Below are 20,143 nucleotides of genomic sequence, written 5' to 3'. Positions count from 1 at the left end.
GCATGAGGGGATAATTATGCTTAAATACTACTTTCTGGTTGCAATGCCTCAAAGAAATCTACAAAACATTTGCTATGCAAATGCAGAAACATTTAAAAAAGCAGACAGTTGGGTATATAACACCCAAATGGATATGGGGATGTTCTTTTAAGTGTTTAACAGGTGACTTGAAGCTGGATAATGAGTAATGATGCTCTGTCCATAGGCAGACAATCATTGAAAAGAAGAGGAAGACCGTGATATGTTTCCCGTGTGATCTCTTAAGGATATAAATTCTATTTTTTATCAAATTTTTTTTATGTTAGTTGTATTTTCAATCTACTTCACACTTTTCATTTCAGTGTTATTGTATTTTCATAAAACAGCTTCAGGACTTCAGAGAAAACAAGTTTTGCAAATTGAAATCCTTTAAGATTTTCTCTAAAAAACCTGCTCTAATTAGATGAAGGCACTTCTTCATTACAGGAAAAGTCTCTCATTCCACTCTCATCACCTGACGCGATGCTGCGCACAGTGAACACGTGCCCCTGACCAATCAGCGCTAAGGTGGAGATCGGCGCCGGACAGACATCTGATTGGTTTACTCAGCGCTCAGTCATCCGCGCAGCTCTACTGTTGAGACTCTCGTAGACCAAAAGCATTACCTAAGTTTATTATCTTTACTTAAAGGCACAAGATTTAAAGATTTTAAAAAGAAGCTGTAACATTCTCTAGAAATATGTTACAATTTAGAACCAAAAAAACGCCAAAAGCTAAAACCTCACAAAACGAACTAATATCTTAAAAAACGGACGTCACTGTTTTGTGACAGCTATTTGTCTCAAATTCATCACCACGTCCCCATGAAAAGTGTCTTTTTTGCACCCAGCTGTGCGTCAAGTTTACGCACACCCCTCCTTTCTCCCGCTTGCATCCACTCTCTCACTCCACACGCACGACCACATGCACGTCCACACACACGTGCCTATTTTACGTGGGAGAAAGTGAAGAAAGGGAGAGGGGAAGAGAGAGAAGGGAGAGATTCCAGGTCTCTCTCTGCTGCTCTCTCCACTTTGGGTACTTGTACCCAGTCTGGCTCAATGGGGCTTCAGCACTAAGGGGTTAAACGCAAAAATAAAATATATGTATTAACCCCGTACCCCTTTTAGGTTTTATGCATTAACACAGATAGACAACGCACCAAGGAAAGTCTTCGGCAGAGAGGTAACGACGTCTCCAGAGGCGTACCTTTTTGTCTGCTGCCTCACAGACGGTTCAGTCAGGCTCCCCTTGTCGGCTGGATTTCTGTGAGAGGATATCCACCATTCCCCAGATTCACAGATCGTCCAGGCTGGCAATTTACTGCAACACTATGGATATAAGAGATTGTCCTTTCCGGAAAAAACGAAGACCGTGGCGCACGAACTTCTCATCATTTGCCTTGTTCACCGTGGCTCTCGTTTTGTTCCAAACAACGGTAGTTTTGGCAGGTAAGAATGTGATTCTTTGTAACTTTCTGCGTTTCACATTTGAACAAAGACAAACATGTTTAACACGTTTAATGAGTGCCAATCAATCCTGGATGTATTTATTCTTGTTTTAAAAAGAAAGTGATCCAGCATCGGACCCATGCGCACCTGACTTGTTTCTTTGCTTTTCCTTCAAGAATCAATAATGTACCGTGAGCTTCATAGAATCAAACTGTGTTAATCGTTTGGCATTATTGCATAGATGCTTATTTAAGGCTCAAAAGTTTTGGTCTTGTGAAGAAAAATCCTAAACCTGCTTTATTTGCGCTTTCCTTTTCATTCCAAGAACTTAACTGGCTGGAGAACGACCCCTCTGAACTGCTGTGCAAAAACTGGATAAGAAACAAAAAGAAATGAACGAAAAATAGTCAGTAAGAAGAGGGTTGTTATGCCCATTTTAAAAAGAAAGGGAAAAAAATAAAACCTTTTATTTATTTTTTTTGCTCCATAAACCCCACAACTAATTTTGTGGCGTGGTTTGATCTGGCTGTTGCGCATTCAAGTCACATAGATCGTTGCTTTCACGCGACTCTCAGTCGCACGTGCGCGTGAACGCAGTGTTCCGCTGACAGGTGTCATATCTACTGGAGTGATGATCGGAAATAGTTGTGTTTTTAAATGGATTTTAGATGTTTATATAGATCTTATTACCATGTTTACTTAAATCATTTTTTGTTTAGAAATGAAGCTTTGCAGATGTTCCTCAGTTTGATAACACCACTGAAGAAATCCATTGGATAAAGTGATAAAACATTTGTTTTGACACATTTGAAGAAGCTTGTTCATATGAATTTCTCAGACTTAGTTTAGACATTTGTGTAACTTGTGCTGTCTGGGTTGTGAACGCTGAGAGGTTCTGTGCCAGTTCAGCCTGTTCACCAGCGCGTCCATCTCTGCCTCTTCCTCTTGAGGCATTCTATAGATATTTGGTTTATTTTTGCCATATTTTTCTAATAACTGACCTGATTAGATCAGCTTGTAAACGTTTTTCATTGCTGAAGAATATGATTTTCTACTGACAGCATTTCTGCTTGGTAATTGTTTGGATTGAGATTATACATTGTGATGTGCATTGTTTGTAAAGCGTTCACCCTCTCGTCCCATCAGAATCACCACTGGACCATCATAGTTTACACTGGAATGATCTGTATGTGCAGCAGTTCCCTGACCCTCCACTAGTCGTCTTTTAGTTATTTTAAACACAGAGAATCCATTGATTCACCTGAGTCCAGATCAGTGGAAGTCTTACAGTCAATCTATGGTTTTAAATTCATTACAGCAGACTTTTTAGGCAAGTTAAGACTCATGTTACACGTTTTAGCATAGAAATTGAGGAAGATTGGGTCTGGTTTTGAGAAAACTACTAGAAGTCATGTGCACTGGTGGAAGTAGTTTAAGGGAATCTTTTAAACCTCCATCCTTTTGCAAATTCTTTGGCCACATTTCTGAATACATATAATAAAATTGCACCCGCCTGTGAGTACTCTGTAGCTGATATTTTTACCGTTTATGAATAGGTCATGGTAGTGGGGCACTCGGACTCAGGGGTCTGGAGTGAAAGCTTTTAGTGTGTCTGTGTGCTTTGAAGGCTAAAGTTCTGTTTTTGTTAGTCTGTATGTAGATATTTTTTCCTAACCAGGGCCCCAGCGTGAATGTGCCTCTGTTTGGTGCACATATATACATGGCATTTGTATGGCATGTAGATAAATGCCTTAATCACCTTCTGATCATATCAGTTTTAGTAAAACATCATACAAATGTACGTTTGCAGTGGGTTGGACCAGTGTGCACATGTGCACGTGTGCCCCCGTGCACACACTGACACTCAACAGATGTTTGCAAACTGTAACGGTGCCCCACCCAGGCAATGAAAGACCAATTTAGAGAAAGAGTGGTCAGAAACTTCCATGGTAATTCATTCTTCTCTGGGACAACGAAGAAAAAAGGAGAAGGAATGGAGGAGTCATCCTTCAGAGAGCAGCACACCCAAAAGGCCATGAAACTGGGTTTTGTTGAAAGCACAAGATCATGGGGCAATATTTTCTTGACACGGATGTTCGTCAGCCTCATTTCAAAGCAGAGAGTTGCTCAAAGGGCACTCTGTCCCAGCCTGGCTAAACATAACATGGCCGTGCTCTCCTTCTTTTTCTCAGACTCTGTGCTGGTGAAAAGAGGCTCTATTTGAGGTGTAGAGCAGCTCATTCCAGTGACTGTATGGCAGTGTGAGGTCCGGCTTTCTGAGGGTGATATTTAACTCAAACTGGCAATTGTGACATTGGTTCTACAGTTTTACACCATCTCACATTTTTTGTGAGTGTTTTAAATGAGCCAATGGGTGTTCAAAGTTTCAATTGTCTTGTTTCCCAGGTTCAGACCAAAGCCCAGTTCTGGTAGACCTGAACCTTCTGTGTTGATCTTCTAAAACGCATTGATGTTTATCCGTTCTGCTGAAGATGGGATTCAGACTCTGATCCCTTCTCCGTCCCCATCAGTTTTGTGGAAAAGCCTGTTGTTACTTCTTAGTGAACTTTTTTGATTGTTTTTTTAAAGTATTATTAAAAGGGGATCTATAAAGGTTTATCTTAACAAATGTTTCTCAAATTAGATTATAATTTGAAGTATTTATGTCCGTCAGTTTTGACAAATTTTCTCTTAGTAAAACATGTAAAACGGAGCTGTGGACAAATCAGGAAGCAAAATATACAAGTTTACTAAAAACCTTTCTAGTTTGTTCTAGTTAGAGTCTATTTGTCATTTGATTTATAACAAATGAATGCTGTCATAGTTAATTTGAAGTTCTGATCAGGAGTCTTTCTCTGATTTTAAACAAGGGCATCTGGCGTAAAAATCTCTGCCAAGCCACCTGTGCAAATCAGTGAAAGCTAATTTGCTGTTGCGACGCCCGAAGGGATATGCCGAAAGGTGAACAACAGCTCTAGGTTTTAAATTGTTCATTTTTTCAGGGGTCCTCCTCAGGATTTTTGACATTTTCTCTGGTTTAGAATCAGTAAAAGTGCTTCACATCCTGTTTTTCCTCAGTCCAAAATACCAAAACATGAGCACCAGACTGTGGTTTTAAGATCAAAACTCACAGAAGTCAAAGCTAAAATATGATTTAACACGTTTAGGCCTCAGCTCTAAACCATTACATCCCTCAAACTGTAAACTTTTAGGAATGTCTCATCCCAGACAAAACCACTTTAGCAATGTAGACTTAAAAGAACAGTGAGAAGAAGTTCCCTTTTCCTTGGTTTTATAGGTGATGATTTAGTGGTTTGTGTGAGTGGCCTCGTTCCTCAGAGACATTTTGCTTTCACAGATGATACAAGTATGACAGGCGAGCGTGCCAGCCTCATAATGACAGACTGTCTGTAGAGGATGCTATTCCTAGTCACTGTTATTTAGCTGCTTCTAGGAAGTCAATGTAGGAAGACATGGAAGGGGTTCTTTCAGTGTAAGTGACCACAGTCTAACCTGTGCAATTGAAATTTAAAAAGTAACTTTTTGAAAAATATTAAAAACCACTGAATATAAACAAAAACACTAAAGAGTCATAAAATGTCTTCAGAACTTTTGAAAGAATGAAAACTGATTTTAAGTTTGGCACAACTTTGTAGCAAGATGTTTTTCTTTTGCATCTTCCGCTGAAGAGGTCAGTAGTTTTCTCTAATCTTTGCTCTTGAAGGAAAACCATTTTAAAGAAGCTGAGGGTTAAGACCGACCAAACGGCACGTCCCAACTTGTTGGACTCCCTTCTGTGCCCTCCCTCTCTTCCTCCTCATCTCTTCACATTTGTTGCTTTGATAAAGTTAAACCTTAGAAATTCTCAGAATGTCGTATCTCTAACATGCAGGGAGTTTCCAGATCTCCGTATTTGCCCCTCAAAGACCATGCTGTGATCATAATTATTATAAATTCTTGTCATCTCTTTGTGTAGTTCTCTTTAATTACTGTAGTCTGACTTGGGAACCCGTTTGCTCATCTTCGGTTTGTTGTTTGATGTATCTGAACATTTTAGCTGCACATTTCAAAAGAAAGCCTGCTCGTATCAAAATAATAAATGGAGCTAAAAGAAGAGATTTGGATCTCGACAGGTTTTACTGAATTGCACTGGAGCAGAGTCTGTTTGAGTGTGGCTCTATGACATATGGAGCATCTACAGACAGATGTGAATATAATGAGATGGGTTTTTTTGCCTTTCATGAAAGCAATCTCAAGATTATTTTTCATTTAAAAAAGCTCTATGGTAAGAGAGAACTAGAAATCAAATGTCCTGTCTCAGACCATAGTTGTAATTTAGTTCTACTTTTGGGTCAGTTTATATCTTCTTTTTATAGTTTTTTTTTCTGGCAGAATTTTTCCTTGAATATCCTTTCATGTTGAGTATTTAAGGTCTTGGGATTTGCAAACTAAGCACACTTTCGGCTGAAACGTGTAGTTTTATCAGTCAACAAGCCGCACCAGTGACTTGAAGACTGGTTTGTAATTTGTGAGCCGGGTAACTCTCAGGTTCACATGATGGTACATTGCAGGGACCCACTGACACTCCTCTGGCCAGGCTCTCTGGTATCATGAGGCTCAATGCAGACCTTGTGGTGTGAGGGATCTGCACCAATCTGAGCCTGCAGCCTCCACAGCTGAAGGCAGACTAGACTGCTAGCTGATCCATCATCAGCAGAGCTTGTAACTGCATTTCAAACCAAACTAAGATGCACATGGGAAGCCCAACAGAGTTAATGTTGACACTAATAGACATCTGAAGAGAACTGATGAGAACAGGCATAATAATCATAAAATTGAGGTTTTATGACTGCTCTTCCTCTTTAGTTTTTATTCTTGAGGCTTCAATTGTCTAATTTCAGCAATATCTGCTCAGAGTGAAATCTTGTTTTCAGGTAAAGTGGTGCCTCACCCCTGCAAATGTACAGATTTTTTTTATCACTGTCTGCTTTCTGAGAGAACCTTCCAGACACCAATAATATCTTTATGATTATTAGAGCTATCCAGACAAACCAAACGCTCAGCTTAAAACCAAAAAATCATTTCTATTTGAAGAAAAATCTCTCAGTTCAGCATGAAAAACCATGATGGATTTTTTTGTCTGCAAGACATTCTAAATAAATCATAAACATACAGTTCCACACAGAAAATTATAAACTGCAAGAAAAGTGGTGCTCATACCTCCTACGACTGTGGTTTGCTGGATGGATGGAGAGACAGCTGGGGACCGACTGAGCTGAATTTGAGTCTATGGTTTTCAGTTTTATACATTTGTTTTTATGTTTTTTCTATGTGTAGTTTATCATAAATTTTTTTGAACAGTTTGTTTTCTTTGGCCATCCTCTGAATTGGACAGCATCTCAGTTCAGCCTTCTGCCTTCAGCTGTTAGGCAAAGCACTCGGTCAGTAAATTGGTTAGAATTTGTTGGTCTGTGTTGGTGAGTTATTGTGTGGTCAATGTAGCACATCCTTCTTGTTCTCTGTGTTTAACAATGTGTTTGTTGTGTAAAGGTGAGAGGTTAGGGGTCAACGTGTCAGCTAGAGTGTGTGTCTGGTATTTGCCACAGCTGTGCCAGAAAAAGAAAGGGGATACACACTCACACACATACACAGACACATACTCTCACACAATACTCATGCAAATTTTCAGATTTTGAGCATCTCAGATAATCCCAAATCAAGAGTTTTTCTTATAAAGACAACTTCCTCACATCTCGGACCAGCGAGAAACTGTACATTTTTTGTAACATATATATGTTACTTTATCCCAACTTTGTTTTAATTATGTTTGTCCAGATTTCTCTTCTACAGAGAAATAAGTGCCATCTGTTGATGGCATGAAAAATGTAACATATTTCAGGCTTTTATGGTGTTCAGAGGCCCTTTTTGACTTTTAAAAACCAAGTTGAGTTCCTTTGTTGAGCAAATCTTTGTCACAATCCATCCTTTCTGACATTATGTACATAAAGGGATGCTTGTCCAGTAGTCTTGTTTGAACAGAGGTGTGTTGAAACAGAATCATCTGACATTACTTTTCATTCTCATAAAATATTCGTGTTCTTTAATTCTGTGAGCAAAATTATTCAGATAGTGAGTACACAGGTAAAATTTGGGTGTGTTTAACTTCATGTCGTTTCAGCACACCAACAGGCCTCTACGGGATCCTTTGACACTTCTGTGTGCCACCAGGTTCATTGAGACTGTTATAGCTCCCTCTAGTGGTGATACTACGAGCCGCAGCCTTCAAATTATTTTTACAGGGGTCTTGCAGTTTCAGGAGCACACCTCATTCTCTATTTTAAAGTGTGGTCGTGCCAGGCGTACTTAATGTCAAGTTGTAATGAGATGGCGGTTTGGGTGTTTGCTCAGTCAAAGGATTTCAGAGCTTAGAGTTGTAGTCAAACAGTGTGGGAACTGTTTCAGTCTGGAGCACCTGTTGAAAAAAACAGGCATTCCAAACTACAGTGTCCCATTGTGTACCAAAGAGCATACCATTATGTCCAATCATTTTTACAGTAAAATTAATGTTGTACTTGTTGCTCGGTTTAGGGAATGTACTCCAGGAAGAGAATTGCAGCCAAAGCAAGTGGCCATGGGCAGACAGCTGTAGTTTCACTGCGTTTACTTGCTGTTTCCTGTCTTAATGACAATAGAATAATTGACTTGACGTACTTGTATCCAAAGACTTCTTCCATCTGCAAGTGCTTGTGGTAACATAAATAAATGAGGTGTGAAAAGTGAGTAGAAGAAAAAAGCTATTTATTTTTTTATATTTTTTTTATATTTTTCTTATCTGGTCTCTCTCTACCTTGTCAACATTCGTTTGCGCTGCTCCTCATCTTTCGAGGTTTATAGGTGCGCCTTTCCCTGCCTGGCCTGTGTGTATCTCTGTAGGTGCCGTGTGTTATTTCTTGTGGGTGTGCTTCTGTTGTGATTGTGGTCCTACAGGCAGGAAGGGCCCCGGCTGCAGATGTGAGCTGGGCTTAGGAACAGAGTGCCACATTGTGCTGGACGTGCTGGGGGAGCTCAGGCTGCAATCTGATCCAGTATCCTGCCATCACAGAACCATACTGTCTACTGTCAATGCCTGACTCCCCCAAAACACGCACACACATACAAGGACACACACATGACTGTGCCTGAATGTCTCTTTTTTTTTTGTCTCTCTTTCACTCGTTGATCTCCTTTCCTTTACCTGTATAATTTGCTTGGAACATTCCTCTGCTGGTCTGCTGAAGTCCTCATTTTATGGAAAACATGATGTCCTTTTAGTTCTAGAGGTTCCAGACTTGACGTTCAAATTTAGAGAACTTGGAACCTAGATTTTGTTTTATCTAAATATCTTATTGAATATACCAAAACCTAAAAGATATACTTACTTAAAATGATGTATCACACAAAGAAGTCCTTTCATGTATCCCTGTTTTCTCATTTTATTCTAATTTATTGGAACTTGATGTGTTACCTTAACTGTTACCGCAATCACCTTATCTCGCATTTGAGGCTGCCCCTCTCTCCAACTATTATCTTTTTTTTATCCTTTAAACTGTGGCATGACAGTGATGGGCTGTGGTCTAGACAGATAAAAGCAGTAATAAGACATCTTTACACTTCTCTAAATATGACTAACCTTAAGCTTGCTTTTCTAACAAGAGCTGTGTCTATTGAAGAAAATCAGTACTCTATTTTACTTGAATTTAAATTTATTTATTTACATTACTTTATTCATAAATGTTGTTCTTTTTTGACTGATAGAATTGACACTTCAGGTAAAATATTCTTCTCAGTTGGCCCAGGGTTTCTATAGTAACGCATCACTAACACTGAAAGCTTAGTTTGGAAAACATCCCAGCTGTGACTGAATATAATCATCTGTTTAATTTAAAGATGATCCTAATGTGCACTTCAAACAGACATGTTTCCAACACTGATGGAAGAGAGAGTTCTGAAAACTCTGACATGATCATGCAGTTTAAGCTTTAAAGCTGTCATAGAATTGGTTCAATGATGCACAGCAGCGTAACAACATCTCACTACGTTTCTCCGGTTGCAAAAAGTGCATGTGAGCCTTGTGTTTACATAGTTTGATTGTGTGTTATGCTTGTTTATAAGTCTCTTTTGAGGAATGCAGCAGGGCTCAGAGCAGCTCTGGAATTTTTTAGCACGGGTAAAATATAAAATATAACATATATACAGTACATATGTATACCTCTGAATGGGATACATATATACAGTATATGCTTTTTTTTTTTTTTTTTTGCAGCTACCAATATTTATGTGAATAAGACTTTCATCTAACAGTCCAGTTAAAACCTATTCCCGCATACATAATATTTCTGTTTTTATTGTAATGGGCAATAATTAAACAGTATGCTCTGTTTTTAAGCTGTATGAAGATGACAGCAGTTTAAAGGTGTCTACAGGCTGCCAGCTTGTACAATTCAGACTGTTTTTTTGCTGTTAGTGTCCTAATAAAATAAGTTTTATTTAGCGCAGTTTTTTTTATATCAATCAAATACAAAACCCCCTGTTAAGTAAATAGATATCTGCAGGATTATTTCAACAGCCACACATTTAAACTGATTGATGAACGTACGCAAAAATGACCACTTAGTTGTAAACTGATCTTTTTTTTCATCCAATCTGCTTTAATCTAGAATACTTGAACTCAACAGCAGATTTTAAGAGGCGAATAATGCCCTTTAGACCAATGCATGAATTATACATTATTCATGATGCTACCACAACAGTAAACTCCTTTAGTGTGAATCTTTGAAGTACATGAGTGCTCATGTGAGCTTCTTTTACAGCAGTTATATTTGAAGACATTTCTGTTGCTGAGTCAAGCGTGAGATTTTTCTCTTTAAAATGTATTGCAGAACCAAATGTCATTTCTGAGGATATTTGGCTGAAATTAGGTCTTGTAACAGGCTTCTTATCAAATTTCATTTTAATGCATGGAAAGGATAAATAATGGCTATGCAGAAAACTTTAAAAAAAAAACAAAAATAAAATAAAATAAAACAAAATAAACACTCCTGAATAGGAGTGTTCCTACACCAAGGTGCAACAAACTGAAATGATCACATAATCACCTGCTATCACCTATTAACAGATATCAACTCTGGTAAAAAATCTGTGTTGTCCATCTCAAAATGTATAAACCTGAATTTAGGACCGGAAATTATTTTAAAGACTTGTAGTTGATAACTGTTCCAGAAAGTATTAAAAAATAAATACTTTGTAAAAAGCCACTGATTTTGTGAACTGTCAGCTGCTGCATGTTCAAATAATTTTTCAAGTCTGTTAATGTTCTATTCTTGTCTTGGCTCATCAGATCCAGTGGACGTGCTGAGAGCTCTACAGGTTCCCTCTCTCCCCGAGGGTGTGAAAAAAGTCCCTGGTTTCTGCACATCTCGCCGCTCTAGTAGTCCTGATCATGCATATCGCATCACCAAGAAGGCCCAGATCTCTGCCCCCACCAAGCAGCTCTTTTCAGGTAAGCTTCTGAAGAACAGGAATTAAGCTTCTTTTAACATGACTTCCAAACATTTTAAGAATCTATCTCTAGAATACAAAAACATGTCATGCTTTCTATATAGACAGAGCTAGTACTTTGATTGTGTATTGGGGAGTGAATATTTCACAATTTATTTTATTTTTAGTTTACATTTTATAAACTTTACTGGATGTGTTTTGTCAGACACAACATGCATTGTATAAAACTGTTTGTAACGACTTAAGATTTAAACATAAAAAGCCCTGATAAAAGATGAAGTATTTATATAAAAATTTTTTCTATATTAATGTTATCAGTACCATAAACAGAATCCTGCTTGCCAAAGTAGCCAAAAGCCTTTTTTATGAATGCTATCATCAAACAAAACTTCTGAAACAGGATCAGAGCTCTAAGGCTAAATATATTTATACATATATTTATATATATTTATCATGGAAGAGGAAAAGATAATACTGTAATGAAGAAATATACATGTGTGTTACACAGTTATACATCATAACTTAAGTACATTTAATCCAGATTTGATGTGTTTCATAGTTGAAAAAAGTGTCTCATTTCAGTTTGTCATAGAACTTTAATGTATTTACCGGTAAGCTGTTATATACGTATGGCAGATTTTTCAAATAAAATGAAGCGGTTGTTTTGTAAAATTTGCAATTTTCCTTAACCCCCACACCTCCTCTACACAATTTTGTCTCACATCGAGGGGTCAATAAAAAAGTCTAAAACAGGCCAAAGCTTAGTGTTAAGATTACTTATCATACAGGTAGTCTTTTACTTTCTCAGCTTCATTGAGCTGTTTTCATTTAGAAACATGATCTCCAAGTCAAGAAATAAGTCTTGTCACAGTTTCTCTGTGTTAATTCTGAATCACCTCCTAAAATTCTTTTTAGTCAACGTTGAATTCCTTTTTGTATTTTCACACTACTACTTTTTGTTCATTTGTTATTATCATTAACCCCAAGTTTATTTTTTTCTGATGAATGCATGTTTATGAGAGTTTTCCTCTAATCCCAGAACAAAGTTTAAAAAAACGATGTTTGTGCCTAATCCCTTCATGAATTGGACATTTGTCCAGTTTTGTTTTTGTTTTCATAAAACATCTACACATCAGCCAACGACCAACTGTTGATTGTCCAATTTCTTTTCTGTCCTCATATTTTGTCCGTTTTTCCTCCACAGGGCGTTTCCCGGAGAACTTCTCTATCATGGCTCTTGTCAAAGCTCAGGCTGGTCTGCAAGCCTTCCTCCTCTCCATCTACAGTGAGCAGGGCATTCAGCAGCTGGGTATTGAACTGGGACGTTCGCCCGTCTTCCTCTACGAGGATCAGAATGGCAAGCCAGCTCCTGAAGACTACCCACTTTTCAGAGGGGTCAACCTGGCTGATGGCAAGTCAGTAACCAGCGACAACAGACTTTATCTGGTAGAAGTTTGAAATTACATGGTTGGGTTTGTGTGTTTGTGTTCTCACATATAAAATAAATCACCTTGATATCAAAAGTCATAAAAAAGGAAAAAAAGCAAGCAATGCTGTCACAGAAAAGTTAGCTAAGGGTTGTTTTTATCTAATATGAAAAGGAAAATGCTTTAAAAATCTTTTTCTATATGGTCCTGATTACCATAACAAACCCAAATAAAACGTTTTCTCTACACAATGGCATCAAGGAGCAGATATTGAATACAAAATAAAAAAATATTATATTCTTCTAATGGTTTTCAAATCAAAGCAAACTTCATGAAAAATTGGCTCAACAATGATTTGGCAGAGGTTTATTTCTACAATACTAATGTTCTGTTTTAATTTTAAATTAAAAAAAAAATTAGATTCTTGATTCTTAGGTATATTTAGGATATAGATCCCTTAACTTTCATTAGTTTAGTGCTGGCTTATTGTGTTCTGAGCTGCATCTGTGCCACATATTTATCCACCTGGAATTCCTTCTCCTTGTCTGTAGGTGGCATCGCATCGCTCTCTCTGTGTCCAAGAAAAACGTGACATTGCTGCTGGACTGTAAGAAGAAGATGACCCGTCCTCTGCCCCGCAGCAATGATGCTGAGGTTGACACTAACGGCATCACAGTGTTTGGAACTCGCCTGCTTGATACTGAAGTTTTCCAGGTCAGAATTTGAAAAAGAACAGTTTTCTACATTTGAAACCTATTTCTTTGAAGTTTCACGAAACAAATTCTGCACTTTCTTTATAAAGTATCAGTTTATATAAACATGTTTCTTCACAGGGAGACATCCAACAACTGTTGATTGCCTCCAATCCTCAAGCTGCGTATGATTTCTGTGAACATTACAGCCCAGACTGTGACTCCCCTCTGCCCAAAACCCAGGCTCAAGACCCCAACACATATGTAAGTAACACACAAGTTGACACAAACTTGAACACCTAAGGAGAACAAAAACTGGCACTTGTGGTCAATACTTGAACTCTGCTATACTTGTTATTGTTATTGCAGTAATTGTAAAATTCAAAAAAGATAAAATACTCATTGGACCAAAAATATTGAATCACATCACTTAAAGTGTAAATGATTTTATATTCAGTTATGATTAATCATATGTTTATTCATTCTAAATGTAAATGTCATCTGTATTTCCTGTAAAGCTGACTTTATTAAAGTTAGCCCACAGCATTTAGATTAAGCCACTGGTATATAAAGTTAGTTTTTGTTAAAATCTTGTAATTTCAGGCTAAGAGATTATTTAAAAGATAAATATTTGTGACAAAACAAAATAAGACTAAATCCATCTTTTTTGGAGTGTCTTTCTTTGCTCAGTTTTTTTTAAATAATGTTACATCTTGTGAGCTGGCGCTCGTGGCTATGAATTCCAAAGAATAGAATAAGAATGAGGACTAGTTTTAAGACCACATAATACAATAAATACATCAGGCAATAAATGTAGTCCTCAGAGTCAGTTTGGGTCATCTGACTATGTCATCAAAGTGCTGCTCTCCTTTTCTGTGTTTCTCACTCATCCTCCTTCTCAGTTTGTATCCATCCACTTTCCTACTTAAACTCACCATCTGTGTGTCCCTGAGGCAACAAAAGAAAAGCAGAGGCTTTTTGACATATCTCTGTCAAAAACTACTCCTCAGCAAACCTACTACAGTTTTATAAACAGTACACTGGAGTGACAGCAGGGGATTAGTTGTCCCTGTTTTCTGCTCTACTGCAATGGAACACAGAAAGGTAGGGAAAAAGGATGATACAGCAGACATCAATTACTTTTTTTTTCTTCTTTTTCATTTTCCTTGCTTGTGTTTTTTAATTGATTTTTGTAAATGCAAATTAGACTAAAATCTAATTTGTCTTCCAGTTTACCTGACCATATGCAAGAGTTTTCATAAAGATGGCTTATAGACTTAGCCTTGTTTTTCTTACTGAGACTGGTTTTGCACAATAAATGCATCATAGGTTTTACTTTTTCTTTTTTTTTTCATTTTAATGCTAAGGGATACGGCAGGAAAGGCATTTTATTTTGCTTTCATGCATTCAAATACATAATCTTTGATGCTGCTTCCATCTTTAATTTAAACTGATTTTAATTCCCCTTGAGCTGGAAAAAGCCATAAACTGTGTGTCTCAAATGCTGTCATGTTGATGCTAAAGTTCGCACTAAAATCATTTCCCCATTCATCAATTTTTCTTGCCAGAAGATGTTTTTCAATATCAAAAATATTTTGCAAGTTGCATAGAATTTGATGAAATGAAGAATGAAAGCATTGCGTTTTATTTGTATTTTCTTTGCTAGTTCTTGTAGTTTATCAACATCCTGGTGTTTGTGGCTTTTTTAGAAGATTCGTCATCCATCTGTTATCCCCATGGCAATCCACTACTTTCTGTCGTGCATTGTACCCTCCTGCCCTTCTTATCTTTCAATTTTTCCATCTCACTGTTGCTCTCTGTACTTTGATGAGGAGCAGGATGACCAAGAATACCCCTATTATTATAACAGGCATTCCCTTCTCCTTTACATCCCTCCCTCCCCAACCGGAGAATCCCAATAAGGTAAAGCGGGAGCCAGAGAAGGAAAATGTGCTGGTTTTGTGGAACACAAGGGAAATGAGAGATAAAAATGTCAAAGATTTAACATATTTTCAATTAAATAATTGTTCTAACTTTACCTTTAATTAATGAAAACCACAGCCTTTAACAACATGTAAGCCTCTCATCTCCCATCACTCCATTATTCCCTCATGTTATTTACATCTCACATTCTTTATTATTGAGACTGTTCTCTCACACAGACTGACACAAGATAACCTGTACTCAATGTGATGTTTTGTTCTCATGTAATTTACACTTTGCCGTATGTTTACATATGTGGATAATGTGTGATCAGAGGTGGCCAAGTTGGGGCACTGAGGAAGTGCAGGCACAGCTAAGAGCTGTGTTGTAATACACACACGCAGGCTTTTTCTTTCTTTTTCCATAGCTAATGTAAATATTTATTCTTATTTTAGTACTATTTTACATGTTAAAACAGTCTTGTCCTGCCCTTAAATCTAACCAAAATGTTTCATGAACAGTAAAATTTTGTCTTAAGTTAAGATTCCAAAAAGTTAAATGCAAGCTCAACTCTATTAAGGCAACTTGGCATTATTTTAAGAAAAAATGTAACAGTTCACTGCCATAAAAAGGAAATTTTGATTTACTTATTGAATGTGTTAAATTGTTGTTAAAGCTGGTCAAAAAAGCATATCAATGCAATGTATTACCTGACAATAGCCCATTCCTTGGTTTTTGCACATTAAGCTAACTCATCCAAACTAAAAGTAAGCAAACAAAAGTAAACCCCTCATTTGTAAATACAAGACTAGAGATTTGATTCATTGAGAGTTGAGAAAGGAAAACAAACATTAACAAAGTATTTTCACTTTCTGTTGCTACACTTGGCTAATATTCTTTGCATGATAATGTAAACAACAACAAACCTCACTTATACTGGTTCCAACTTCATCAAAATATTTTCACTTTAAAATCTTTTGTGTCTTTCATGTTTTTCCTAATGCATGAATTATTGACGTGTTGTGTTGAATGCTGCGCATGCCCCCACTTTTGCATTGAGTTTAAAACAAAAGGGGAACATTAATGCACTTTTTCATATTTATACATGTTTTTGTTGTTGCACATGCATCTTTATGTATATTGCACATCCTAAACAAGCGTGTCCTTCTCTGTGGTCTGTATTCTTTCATCGTAGGAATATTTTTCACTTCAGTCTTCACTTATTGTAATTTTAGCAGCATGTTTGCTGTACAGGTTGAATATTTGTGGTCATTTTAATACTGAGATATTTTTTTTTCTTGTCTAATGTCCTTTTCCTCATCAAATTTAGCTCTGTGTTGATTTCTCTGCATAACTAAACAGCATCAGCTCACTGCCTCATTGGTAGACCAGTAGTCTCAAACCCTGATCCTCCAGAGCTACTGCCCTGCTTGTTTTCCAGCTCCCTCTTCTGTAGCAATCACAAAAAAATCAGAATTAAGTGATCCCAGATTTTGATTATTTGAACAGAACTACTCCATGTAATCAGCAGCGACAAATTATTGGGAGATAGAAAACAAGTAGCTTGAGAACCAGGATTAGAACCACTGTCCTAAGATGTTCAGTGCATCATAGCAGTGCAGCTCAATTCCTCAATGATTTGTGTGTGTGAAAGAATGCATTTTCAACAGTCCGTGTGTGTATTAAGCAGCCAGCTTTAACTGACCAATCACATCCCAAGTGCCTCTGCTAAACCGAAGCCTCCAGTTCCTAACAGAAGAAAAGTGTTGCTTTGTCCTTAAATTTTGAGAATGGCATTACTGGAGAAAACGGCAGAGCAACTAATAAAGGATCAGCTTAAATGTTTTTTGGTCAAGATCACAACATTTATGAATGACATCTGTGAAACAAATTTTGCATTTTGATATTCGGGTAATTGCTGAAATGTTTTTAAAGCAATGCTGTATCCAGTAATGCCTGCACAGTCTCAGTAAATCATCCGAGCCTTAGCCATCTTTATGTCATTGTTTCTTAAAACCATCCACCCTTGTCCTTTTTTTTTCTTTCTGTCAATCCCTTGTTTGTGCTGTCCATCCCCCTCCCAATCCCTTTGTCTGTCTTTGTCATTTTCTACCAACTCTGCTTTTCTTTGTTGATTTGCACATCTACATACTAAATATGTCAACCACACAATGACTACCATATCAGAAAAAGGCGCCCAATGGGAAAACTGCCCCCACAAAATCCCCTCTCATAAAACCCAAACCCACACCATCTAAAGCAAAGAAGACTGGACCATATAAACTAGTTGTCAAACCCCCTTTGCCTACTAAAGCATCCAAGTCAACCAAAACAAAACCCACTGCTGCAGATACCTTTATGTCTAAGATCAAACCAACATCAGCAACTAAATCTAAACCTACAAGTGTTCCGGTTACAAATGGCATTGGTAACAAAGCAGCGCAAAAGAAACCAAACAGTGCAGCAAAATCCAATGGCAATGGAAAGGAAAGTTTAGTAAAGCCAAATAGCAATGGCAAGGATGGAACCAAACCAACAACTCCATCCAAGGTGAATGGCAATGGTAAAGGCAAGATTGTCATTGAAAAAAAACTCGACGTAAAGTTTCCATCTGAGAAGAAAGCCAATGGGAACGGAAAAGCTGCTGTTTTGTCAAAGGAAAAAGCGAATGGAAAAGCTGAAAACAAAATCAGCAATGCGGCTAAGGCCAATGGCAACAACAAACATATGTCTTTGTTAGAAAAAAAAAATGTCAACAAAGGAGCTGGGGGTCAGGCAAAACTTGAAACCACTACAAAACCAGTTACTGAAAAAGTTTTGAAAACAAATAAATTAGAAGCTACAAAAGCACCAAAACCTACAAAAATTTTGAAGCCTCAGCCTACAAAAGTTACAAAAAATCCAACTGTTAAAACTTTTGGGAAAGCTGAGGTCAAACATGCGGCAAAAGTTAAAACATTTCCCCCTAAAGTTTCTACTGTCAAAAAAGTACCAAACAAAACAGTGGTCAAAAAGTTTCCCATTTTAACAAAAGTAGCTTCAACACCCACCCCCCGACCCACTCCACCCAGACCCAGCAAATCCAAGGTGACTGCGGACAGTAATGTCAAATCCCAGCACAGAGCTTTCCCACCGTTCGGCAAGACTTTCCTGAGTGGAACTGCAGTCCCAGGGAAGAGTGCCGCCGGCAGTTTTCAACAGGTACATAACGAGGGTTCATGTCCTCTGTCCCATCTCTCCAGTCTCTTTACTAGCTTATTCTGTCATCTTGGATCTACAAATAGTATCTCCAAGTTTTGATGCCAATCCTTGATGATACGAAAGCTGGTCTTCAGAATGGAATTTGGGTCATAACAAGCAGGCTGCCTTCTCCTCCTCCTATATCATATGAACCTCATGATCACCTCACCATATGATATATAGCTATGCATATTCAGGCATGGCTTGATACATTTTCTTCTTAAGATGTTCTTTACTTCACTTGATACTACTTCCCTCAGGCTGCTGAAACTGGACCTCAGAACTTGACTAAACTCCATGGCTCTGCCTGTTTCTTTTTGAAGAAACTATGAATGAACCAGTGAAATGAATGAGCATTGGTTGCTTTAATACAGAAACTGAAGCTTAGAAAGCACAAATGTTTACATTTCTCTCATATGCCACACAGCAGGACTACTTTGTGACATTTCTACGTCTCTTTTTGAATCCCTGTTTTCTTTCTGACATCTGTCTTCTTGTCTTCTAATATATTTTGTATTATTGAGTGAGGCAGCTTCACAGAAACTGGAGGCAAACTTGATTGGTTTCCTTTGAAGATCAGTGTTATTTTACACTGAGGAGCCAACATGCTTAAGAGAGGAAAGTTTTAGTTCATTGAAATTAGTACCATTCATTCATTCATTCACATGATGTGTGAACGTTGAGCGGCACAATTAATTCACTAAATTATGTTCTGTGAGGCTGCTGACTGAGTTCTTTCTTTGGATTGAGGTAAAACTTAATGTCTTGGAGCATCAAAAAACGATGTTTCCATTTTAAAGGATGTATATGATCTCTGCCTTGATGAGAGCAAATGTTCATCCTTTTAAAATCTTGGCTTGTGGACTTAAAGAAAAGCTATTATTTTTTGTAATAAAGTGAAAGAAATTTGAGTTAAGTTGTCAGAATATATCTCTAAATTTTGCCAGGTGCAAAATTTAAAGCCACTGTTATTCTGAAACTTTCTGAAGTTTCTTTTTTTTAATAATCTGACATTGAGTTGCAAGATTTAAAAAAACGTATGCTATGGGCAACCACAGTTCTTTTAAACTCATCAAGCAGAGTTTTAAAATAACCTCCCAGCCAAATCTGCTTACCTCCTTCCTGCTCTCTGCCTGTCAATTCAACCAATCAGGATGTAGACACTGAAAATTCTGAGGCTGGCCACACCCCTACAGAGACCGATTATTTCTATGAAGGGATGATCCCACAGCCAGAGGGTGAAGTGATTGGACAAGAAGAGATTTCGGTTCAGGTAAAAGAAAACTACACACTAATCAGTGACACACATTGGGTCATCAAAATGACAATAGCAACAGAATAAAATCATTTTCTGTTTGATCTCTCCAAATGATCAAAGGGGATTGGCAAAAAAATATGTTGAGTTAAGCCATGGCATCTAGACTTGAAATGTTTCAGCAACTCAGACAAATGACTTCATGATGAAGTCACTTGGATGTGGGGTGAAAAATTTCAAGAGAAAAAAAATTGAAGTCCAGATGCCATGACTCAACTTCAAGACATCACCTGGATAACCATTTGACCTTCACCAATACAGATGAAACCCAAAAAAACAGCATACCTCTAAGATGGTGAGCCCAGACTTTGTAGTAAAGTGCCTTCTGCATCTTTTCACACTTCTAACCACATCACTGTATCTCTGTGTTTCTTCTTCAAAAGAGAATGCACAACAGTTTCCCGCTCAAACACCTTTATCTGGACCTCGGCTTTCCTAACAAGAAGCAAGATTCATGTTTGTTCTCATGCTGAGATGCTTGTCGGGCTTGTCGAACGTCTTGACATAAGAACAAAAATCTTACCAGATCCAGATGAAAGT

At 37.6% G+C, this 20,143-nt stretch overlaps 1 protein-coding gene across 6 annotated transcripts in view; it reads left to right on the top strand.

Moving 5' to 3' along the window:
• The first annotated feature begins 970 nt into the window (after positions 1–970).
• Positions 971–20,143, top strand: part of col11a2 (collagen, type XI, alpha 2) — a 46,245-nt gene continuing 27,072 nt past the window's right edge. For 2 of the 6 annotated variants that reach the window (XM_023959922.2, XM_023959921.2), the window contains exons 1-6: positions 971–1,469; positions 10,846–11,007; positions 12,211–12,421; positions 12,985–13,147; positions 13,267–13,389; positions 17,236–18,249. In XM_023959922.2, coding sequence (XP_023815690.1) covers positions 1,352–1,469; positions 10,846–11,007; positions 12,211–12,421; positions 12,985–13,147; positions 13,267–13,389; positions 17,236–18,249 — 1,791 coding nt within the window. In that variant the 5' untranslated portion in view covers positions 971–1,351. Of the gene's footprint in view, positions 1,470–10,845; positions 11,008–12,210; positions 12,422–12,984; positions 13,148–13,266; positions 13,390–17,235; positions 18,250–19,441; positions 19,562–20,143 lie in introns of all 6 variants that reach the window. The other 4 variants (XM_023959925.2, XM_023959924.2, XM_023959920.2 and 1 more) reach the window with 3 other exon arrangements.

This window comes from Oryzias latipes, chromosome 11, assembly GCF_053564925.1.
Source record: "Oryzias latipes strain Hd-rR chromosome 11, Olatipes_Hd-rR_3.1".
Lineage (NCBI taxonomy): Eukaryota > Metazoa > Chordata > Actinopteri > Beloniformes > Adrianichthyidae > Oryzias > Oryzias latipes.
Note: the sequence above shows the minus strand (reverse complement) of the source record. Positions and strands in the feature narration are given on the sequence as shown.